General features: G+C 39.9%; 2 protein-coding genes across 3 annotated transcripts in view; both read right to left on the bottom strand.

The window, feature by feature from the left end:
• The window catches only part of LOC110459909 (neuroglian-like), a 156,424-nt gene that overhangs the window by 134,603 nt on the left and 12,134 nt on the right, over positions 1–9,687 (bottom strand). The gene's annotated exons all lie outside the window — the stretch shown is intronic.
• On the bottom strand, positions 3,066–4,933 carry LOC110459835 (proline-rich extensin-like protein EPR1). The gene is made up of 2 exons (XM_021512327.1): positions 4,860–4,933; positions 3,066–3,990 (listed from the first exon to the last, which is right to left on the bottom strand). The coding sequence occupies exons 1-2, from the start codon at positions 4,931–4,933 to the stop codon at positions 3,066–3,068; spliced, it is 999 nt and encodes a 332-aa protein (XP_021368002.1).

Below are 9,687 nucleotides of genomic sequence, written 5' to 3' on the forward strand. Positions count from 1 at the left end.
TATTCCTCTTGTGATCGTTTCTGTCATGATAATTTTGTTTCTCTTGTCATCATAGTCAATGTTTCTCTTGTCATCATGGTCAATGCTTCTCTTGTCATCATGATCAATGTTTCTCTTGTCATCATGAACAATGTTTCTCTTGTCATCATGGTCAATACTTCTCTTATCATCATGGTCAATACTCTTGTCATCATGGTTAATGCTTCTCTTGTCATCATGGTCAATATACTTCTCTTGTCATCATGGCCAATACTCTTGTCATCATGGTCAATGCTTCTCTTGTCATCATGGTCAATGTTTCTCTTGTCATCATGGTCAATACTTCTCTTGTCATCATGTTCAATGCTTCTTTCGTGATCATAGTCAATATTTCTCTTGACATCATTACCAATGCTACTATTGTCACCATGGTGAATTCTTCTGGGTATCCCCTTGCCAAGAGTACACCAAACACTTGAAACAAGGCACCACTGTAACAAGAGAAAGAGAAATACAAGGCCTGATCGGGGTTCAAACCTGGCACCCTCCAAACTCTAGACGGGCGCTCTAACCAATTGAGCTACCTGGTTGCCGAAGATCAACCCAGTCCAGCTTTACTACATTCCTCCCTTCTTCAACATAGTCTTTGACCCCAAAGACACATGAGACCCTTTACCACCTTTCATGGGTATATTTGGCTGGGTGCCAAATTTGTAACAGGAGAAAGAGTAATGCATTCCCAGACTGGGATTCGAACCCAGGACCCTCCAAACTCTACACGGACACTTTAACCAATTTAACTACCTGGTCACTGGCAATCGACCCAGTCCAGTTCCGCTACACTTCGTTTGTGATCATGGCCAACATGTTTCTTAAAATAACGGCCAACACTTATTCTTTCATGATCATGGTCAATGCTTCTTTTACGATCATTTTCTATTCACCAGTGTCAATGTTTCTCTTGTCATCATGGCCAATGCTTCTGCTGTGACAACTCTCCAAGCAGAAGCCAAACCTGTTATCTTGGATTACAGAATATTGGTAATATGAGGATACACATGAACGTTATTGTATAAGTACTATTTACCACTAAGTATGAAAATATCAGATCAATGGAACAGAACTTATAGACAAGAAAGTCTCAGCCAATCAGGAATCAAGGTGGCCATCTTGGATTTTGGAATCAAGATAATATAACCTTAATTACCATGTAGATAGAGTACCATTTACCACAAATAGTGAATAAAATAACACCAGCAGAATAAAGTGTTTCTCTGTCAGTCTCAAGCAACAAACAATGGCCATCTTGGACCCGGAATCTGGGTATTATAGTGTTAACATAGGATATCTACCAAGACCCATCAAAATGAACATAAACAATACAAGTCAGAGATGGCCATACATTGTAGTTTGGACAGCTTATAGACCCGTTCTAATTTAAGTAAAAGTGAGCAAATAAGCGTTAACCACCAAAATGAACATTATTTGGTCAGAGAGAGCGATACAATGTATTTTTGGCAATATCTCCTTTCCAGCAACCTTGACCTTGAACAATTTGTTTCATTGCACATCTACATATCACAGTTTATCACCAGGTGAAATTTCAGACTTCTTGATTCTTGAGTCATCCCCGGATGGACGGAGAGTAATTAAGACACTGTGATGACAGCAAAGCAGGCTGGCATCTCCAATGCAGGGCCTTAAGTTATTGGTGATGTGCACTGTCTAATCTCCATATATGGTAATAAATCTGGTTTGATATGAGGCTACCGACATCTCATCTTGGAGAATTAGTTTTTCATTCAAAAGAAGAATAAATAACTAACAATAGACATTTAATGAGGATTACAAGTTGAAAAGTCAGACAAGTTGACAGAGATATTGAGTAAGGTTTGGACCTAGTCATCCTTACATCAGATGGGTCAGTGATAATTATAACACAGAAATATTGAGTAAGGTGTGGACCTAGTCATCCTTACATCAGATGGGTCAGTGATAATTATAAGGTTTGGACCTAGTCAACCTTACATCAGATGGGTCAGTTATAATTATAACACAGAGATAGTGAGTAAGGTTTGGACCTACTCATCCTTCCATCAGATGGGTCAGTGATACTTATAACACAGAGATATTGAGGAAGGTTTGGACCTAGTCATCCTTACATCAAATGGGTCAGTGATAATTATAACCCAGAGAAATTGAGGAAGGTTTGGACCTAGTCATCCTTACATCAGATGGGTCAGTGATAATATAACACACAGAAACAAGAAGGGTGCAGCATTCATCTGGAAATACATTTATCATCACAGGCTAGTATGAATTCAAGATGAAATAATTTTCATCCATTCTTTCACATGTGTATGATACAAAGCAACATGGTTACATTACATGTAAGCTTCCATGTAGAATTTCCATACTATATCGCCATTAAGATTTCCCCCTTTTTGCATGTTATGTATATAAATATGTAACTTCAAACATTTATTCTGTTTCTCATTAATCTGAAGGAGGCTGGACTTCCTCCCCTCACTTTCTGTTTTTAAGGTTTGAAAATGAAGTAGGTATTTTTTAATACTATAAAAGAAACATCAATCAAATTGCAAACATTTCCTATAGTTCTCGACAGACTGGTTTTACCAACATCCTGTCACTTTTATTACACAATCCAATCACACTGGTGCAATCTATGTAATTGAATGATTACTTTTGTAGCCTTCAGAGTGAAATGTCAACACACACGATGTCCACTATCTCTGTAAATCTTCAAAACAGTTCTGATAAGGTGACATTATCATCATGATTGGTGCATTGCATGCATGGGAATCGATGGGAAGTTGGAGGCTTGCAGAGGGATGGTGGCTTGATGTGGTGGCTTGATGGAGGGTTGGTGACTTGATGGAGGGTTTGTGGATTAATGGAGGGTTGGTGGCTTGATGTTGTGGCTTGATGGAGAGTTGGTGGCTTGATGTGGTGGATTGATGGCTTGATGAAGGGTTGGTGGCTTGGTGAAGGGGTGGTGGCTTGATGTTGTGGCTTGAAGAAGGGTTGGTGGCTTGATGAAGAGGTGGTGGCTTGATGTTGTGGCTTTATGGAGGTTTCGTGGCTTTATGTGGTGGATTGATGGCTTGATGGAGGGTTGGTGGCTTGGTGAAGGGGTGGTGGCTTGATGTTGTGGCTTGATGAAGGGTTGGTGGCTTGATTAAGGGTTGGTGGCTTGATGTGGTGGCTTGATGGAGGGTTGGTTGCTTGATGTGGAGGCTTGATGAAGGGTTGGTGGCTTGATGAAGGGTCGGTGGCTTGATGTTGTGGCTTGATGAAGGGTTGGTGGCTTGATGAAGAGTTGGTGGCTTGATGTTGTGGCTTGATGGAGGGTTGGTGGCTTGATGTTGTGGGTTGATGGAGGGTTGGTTGCTTGATTTGGTGGATTGATGGCTTGATGGAGGGTTGGTGGCTTGATGGAAGGTTGATTGCTTGATGAAGGGTTGGTGGCTTGATGTTGTGGCTTGATGAAGGGTTGGTGGCTTAATGAAGGGTTGGTGGCTTGATGGAGGTTGGTTGCATGATGTGGTGGATTGATGGAGGGTTGGTTGATTGATGTGGTGGCTTGATGAAGGGTTGGTGGCTTGATGTTGTGGCTTGATGGAGGGTTGGTGGCTTGATGTTGTGGCTTGATGGAGGGTTGGTGGCTTGATTTGGTGGATTAATGGCTTGATGAAGAGTTGGTGGCTTGATGAAGGGTTGGTGGCTTGATGTTGTGGCTTGGTGAAGGGGTGGTGGCTTGATAAAGGGGTGGGGGCTTGATGTGGTAGCTTGATGGAGGGGTGGTGGCTTGATAAAGGGGTGGTGGCTTGATGTGGTAGCTTGGTGGAGGGTTGGTGGCTTGATGTTGTGGCTTGATGAAGGGTTGGTGGCTTGATGTGGTAGCTTGATGGAGGGTTGGTGGCTTGATGGAGGGTTGGTGGTTTGATGGAGGGTTGATGGAGGGTTGGTGGGTTGATGGAGGGTTGGTGGCTTGATGGAGTGTTTGAGACTTAATTGACAGAGGATTTGATTATTGATGGAAGGTCAAGTACTTTACGGAATTGGTTTGAGGCAAACATGCTCGAGTAAGTAAACTGATAGTAATTCCCTAAAAGATTCTCTAAACAAAATGAAGTGTGTTATTGGGCTCATTGAATGCAAGGAACCACACATTTATGTTTCATCAGCCTTTTAGTTGTGATGACATACAATCAATATATTTTTAAGTATTACCTCATTAATCAAGATTTATCATATTAGTGGAACAGGAAGGGAGTCATTTTCTTTTTATGTAAGAGTGTTCAAGATACAAAGGAAATAAAACAACACTCATATTTCTTCTGCATATGAGTAACCTTGAACTGATGATCTTTAGGTAGACAATTTTACAAACTAATTACATCCAGCAGTTTAATTACTAAACTGGATTTCCAGCTGTATGAAGTAATTGTATAAAGACAATGTATTTATTAGGATGTTAAATCTTCTGTAATGTCTACACTTGTCGGAAAGTAAATTAACATTTTCTGAGCATCGTTTCTCAGCCTGTCACTATAGATAAAAGCCTCTGATGGACACTGATGAGTTCTAGCTGGTTTCTATAAGAGTTTTGGTGATAATGATCTTGTCATATACCCACCATTACTGATCAGTAATGTGCTCAGTGACATTTACCTCCCAGACACATCTACAACTTGCTGGTGCATGATATGTCAATAGCAATGATCAATAAGAGACATCAGCTGATATCTAGGTGTCTAACTTTATAATTAACAGAATGGTAATTTATTAAGGATTCCTGTCCTACTGCAGGCAAAACATTAGAGAATTCCACTGCACTATAATATATGTACAGTTACCTCCCCTTAATTTCCTTTTTGAGATTACTGTGGTGTGACTTGGCCTGTGTTCTACCTTTGACCAGATAGCCCATCGGTTAGAGTGACATCATCATGATCCCAGGTTCGAAACCTATAGTTTCATCCTGTGGTATTTTTAGTAAAAGGAACATTGTTCTTGGTTCTCTTTCATTTATTTCATCTTTATAACTTTTCACTCAAGTCCCACAAGGTATGGTTTTCTTTTTAAAAATGATTTTTCAAAGTTATAGTCGTGAAATCAGCTTAAAATGTATACAGCTTTCGTCAATGGTAACGAGATCCTTAATTTTGTTATTAGATCTTGAGCTAAAATCTGCACTAGTATGAATGTTCATCTTTTAATATTTATCTGAATTTGTCATTTAAAAGTAAATGCCATATGCATGTAATCAATGTTTCTCAAAAAACCCAAATGACCAAATCTAAGATCTATAGGTAACACTCTGTAATCTATAGGTAACACTCTGTAATCTATAGGTAACACTCTGTAATATGTAATTGTGTGTGGTTTATATTTATGATATTTTGTTTGTTAGTTTTCACTTTTTTCGTTGAATCATTGGGATCAGATGAAACTGTGTCTGTCGCGATCTGTCTGTGTGCTTCTATCAATACCGGCCAATCACTGCCGTACATGTACTCCTAGAAGGAGGTGACAATTAATCACACCACACTAATGATTTAGGCCATAAATATGGAAAGTTTTATCACCGATTCATCCATGCAAAGGGAACCAAGATCAAAACTCAATCATGCGAAGAAAGCCTATCAGTTATAAACGAGGTGATCTGGAAAATTAATGCAACTTTTAGCATCAATATTGTGATTCAAGGGCTACAGACCCTATCCATTAATTTTCCTTTGAGTCAGATTAAGACGGCATTAGTTTCAAATTAACAATTTTTACATTTGTCAGTATTGTCAGTATTGTTGTGTTTATCAGACTTAACCAAACCTCCCCCCCCCCCCCAACCCCCCCCCCCCAAATTCCTCCCGCTCCCGACCACAGATGACCTGTCACTGCTCTTGACCTCCGACCTCTTCACACTGAAATCAAACCAATAAAATGATGGAACTATAGAGACATTGGATGGTAACAGATTGGAATTACCACGGTCATTGAGATATTATTGGCTGAATAAATATCTCCCAATGGTCCATTAATCCGCTGATCCTGTATTATCTCCGTATCCAGGGAAACAGTTGAAGGACACACGAGTAGGAACAATGGCAGTTTGACATTCGGTACTTCAGATCAGAAGTTAACATGGTTACTTAGAATTCAAATATGGTAAAGTATCCCACTGACTACCTTATAGGACTGACGTTGGATGACCTTTCACTCCCACAGCTGATTATAATGGAGGACACGTGCTGCCAGATTAACAATGTTAAATGGATTTGTCAGGATAATTCAAACACAGAAAATTTATTTCATGAATGCCAAGTCCAATACTTGATGCAGTTAGAACTCATATTTGTAGCAAGAGTGTGGCTTAAACTGATGAAATGACCACTGCATCAACAATGACGAACATCCAGAGGGACTCGAAGACCGTCTGGTTCATTTTAGTCCCATAATTAATTTTGATATCTCCAAGGAAACATCCTGCTGACCAGGACAGATCTAAGGCTGGATTAATCAGCTGGGACAAAACATTGCTGTGATCATGACATTTAACTAATATGGGGAGACCACTGTTGTTGCCATTGGTAACATCATCCTATGCTGTGGTGGGTTAATTTTCACAATTTGGTTGACAACTAGATCAAAATTATTAATCACTTGAAAGTACACCCACAAAATAAAACATGGCAAACTGTTTCAATTTTGTTTATCATATATTTCATTGTTTCCTGGAACAATGTATCATTTACCAGGTTATAAATAAGTGTTATACAATTAAATAGCAACTAATGGTGAAAGCTCCCAACTCATTGGAACAACCTGCTAGGAGTCGGTAAACATGTTTGATTACCTGCCAGTGGGTAACACCCTGGACATTATTTCATTGGTCAATCTTCTAATTATGGCCTCAAGTAATGGTGAAAGCTCCCGACCCATTGGATAAACCTGCTAGGAGTCGGTAAACATGTTTGATTACCTGCCAGTGGGTAACGCCCTGGACATTATTTCATTGGTCAATCTTCTAATTATGGCCTCAAGTAATGGTGAAAGCTCCCGACCCATTGGATAAACCTGCTAGGAGTCGGTAAACATGTTTGATGACCTGCCAGTGGGTAACACCCTGTGTCTTCTAATTATGGCCTCAAGTAATGGTGAAAGCTCCCGACCCATTGGATAAACCTGCTAGGAGTCGGTAAACATGTTTGATGACCTGCCAGTGGGTAACACCCTGTGTCTTCTAATTATGGCCTCAAGTAATGGTGAAAGCTCCCGACCCATTGGATAAACCTGCTAGGAGTCGGTAAACATGTTTGATGACCTGCCAGTGGGTAACACCCTGTGTCTTCTAATTATGGCCTCAAGTAATGGTGAAAGCTCCCGACCCATTGGATAAACCTGCTAGGAGTCGGTAAACATGTTTGATGACCTGCCAGTGGGTAACACCCTGTGTCTTCTAATTATGGCCTCAAGTAATGGTGAAAGCTCCCGACCCATTGGATAAACCTGCTAGGAGTCGGTAAACATGTTTGATGACCTGCCAGTGGGTAACACCCTGTGTCTTCTAATTATGGCCTCAAGTAATGGTGAAAGCTCCCGACCCATTGGATAAACCTGCTAGGAGTCGGTAAACATGTTTGATGACCTGCCAGTGGGTAACACCCTGTGTCTTCTAATTATGGCCTCAAGTAATGGTGAAAGCTCCCGACCCATTGGATAAACCTGCTAGGAGTCGGTAAACATGTTTGATGACCTGCCAGTGGGTAACACCCTGTGTCTTCTAATTATGGCCTCAAGTAATGGTGAAAGCTCCCGACCCATTGGATAAACCTGCTAGGAGTCGGTAAACATGTTTGATGACCTGCCAGTGGGTAACACCCTGTGTCTTCTAATTATGGCCTCAAGTAATGGTGAAAGCTCCCGACCCATTGGATAAACCTGCTAGGAGTCGGTAAACATGTTTGATGACCTGCCAGTGGGTAACACCCTGGACATTATTTCATTGGTCAATCTTCTAATTATGACCTCAAGTAACAATGCTTTGAGATGTCACCTTCCATTGTGACTTCATAGTTTCATAGCAACTGTTTCTGTAATAAATTTCCAAGAGAAATATATGGTTTTCTAGATATGATCTGAGCTAAAAGGGAAAAAAAGGTCCCTATACTAGTAGGGGTTGATTATCATGTTTATCTTACACCTCGTTAGTTAATTTTCAAATAGTAGAAGACACTCAGTTAACCTTGTGTCTTCATGCAATTTGAAAATGAACAAACTCGAGATAGATAAACATGATAACCAATCATCACTCATTGGGGACCTCTGATAACCACCTACCCAATCCAAAGTCACACCAAGAACAGTTTGTATATACACTATAACACACATTAGCTTTTCGTAGAGAAATTATTGGGAAATTTGAAATAAAGATTCACGTAGGTTAAGCCCTTCTGGTAGCACTAAGTACCTGTAGGCTAGCAAAATATTAATTATCCAAATAAGGAGAATAAAGCATTAACAAAGATTTCTATTTACAAATAAAACAGTAATCCTGGCCTTGAATCAATAACCCTAAATGTAAAATCTTTGAAGTTTGCCTATAATGATTACTATAAATTTCTGTCCAAATCAAAAGATAAACAAATTGACCCAGTGACCTTGACCTTAAGTCAGTTGACTCCTTGTTAAATTCCAACCAACTTTGCTTCATAATGTCATAACAAAATGTTCATCAGTGAAAAGTTACAAAACTTGATCTTGATCTTTGACCTAGTGACCTTGACCTTTGGTCAATTGACCCCTTGTTTAACTCTGACCAACATTGCTTCAAAGTATCAAAACGAAATGTTCACCAGTGAAAAGATACAACATGTAACCTTTACCTTTGACCCAGTGACCTTGAACTTTGGTCAACTGACTCCTTGTGTAATTCCGACCAACTTTCCTTCAAAGTATCATAACAAAATGTTCCACAGTGAAAAGATACTGAATTTGACCTGAACCTTTGTCTCAGTGACCTTGACCTTAAGTCAGTTGACTTTTTGTTAAACCTCCTTGGTAAATTCCAACCAACTTTGTTTCATCTTGTCATAACAAAATGTTCATCAGTGAAAAGTTACAAAATTTTACCTGGATAATTGACCCAGTGACCTTGACCTTTGGTCAATTTACCCCTTGTTTAACTCTGACCAACATTGCTTCAAAGTATCAAAACGAAATGTTCACCAGTGAAAAGATACAAAATGTAACCTTCACCTTTGACCTAGTGACCTTGACCTTTGGTCAACTGACTCATTGTTTAATTTCGACCAACTTTGCTTCAAAGTGTCATAACAAAATGTTCCCCAGTGAAAAGATACTGAATTTGACCTGAACCTTTGTCTCAGTGACCTTGACCTGAAGTCAGTTGAATTTACTGAAAATGTGCAATTAGTTGACCTTTGACCTTGAGGTGAAGGTCACAGTGACCTAATTCCAGTGCACTGCACACCTCCAGTTTATATGTCCCCCTTTCCTATTTATATGTCCCTCTCTCCAGTTTATATGTCCCCCTCTCCAGTTTATATGTCCCCCTCTCCAGTTTATATGTCAACCTCTCTAGTTTATATGTCCCCTCTCTAGTTTATATGTCCCCCTCTCCAGTTTATATGTCCCCCTCTCCAGTTTATATGTCCCCCTCTC

The sequence above is a fragment of the Mizuhopecten yessoensis genome, unplaced genomic scaffold, assembly GCF_002113885.1.
Source record: "Mizuhopecten yessoensis strain PY_sf001 unplaced genomic scaffold, ASM211388v2 scaffold201, whole genome shotgun sequence".
Lineage (NCBI taxonomy): Eukaryota > Metazoa > Mollusca > Bivalvia > Pectinida > Pectinidae > Mizuhopecten > Mizuhopecten yessoensis.

Excerpts from the sequence above, each read along its gene's own strand:
- LOC110459835 (XM_021512327.1), bottom strand. The coding sequence starts at position 4,933 with ATGGGCTATCTGGTCAAAGGTAGAACACAGGCCAAGTCACACCACAGT. Across the intron at positions 3,991-4,859 it reads AAAAAGGAAATTAAGGGGAG|CCACCAACCCTCCATCAACC; the intron begins GTAACTGTACAT and ends CACTCCATCAAG.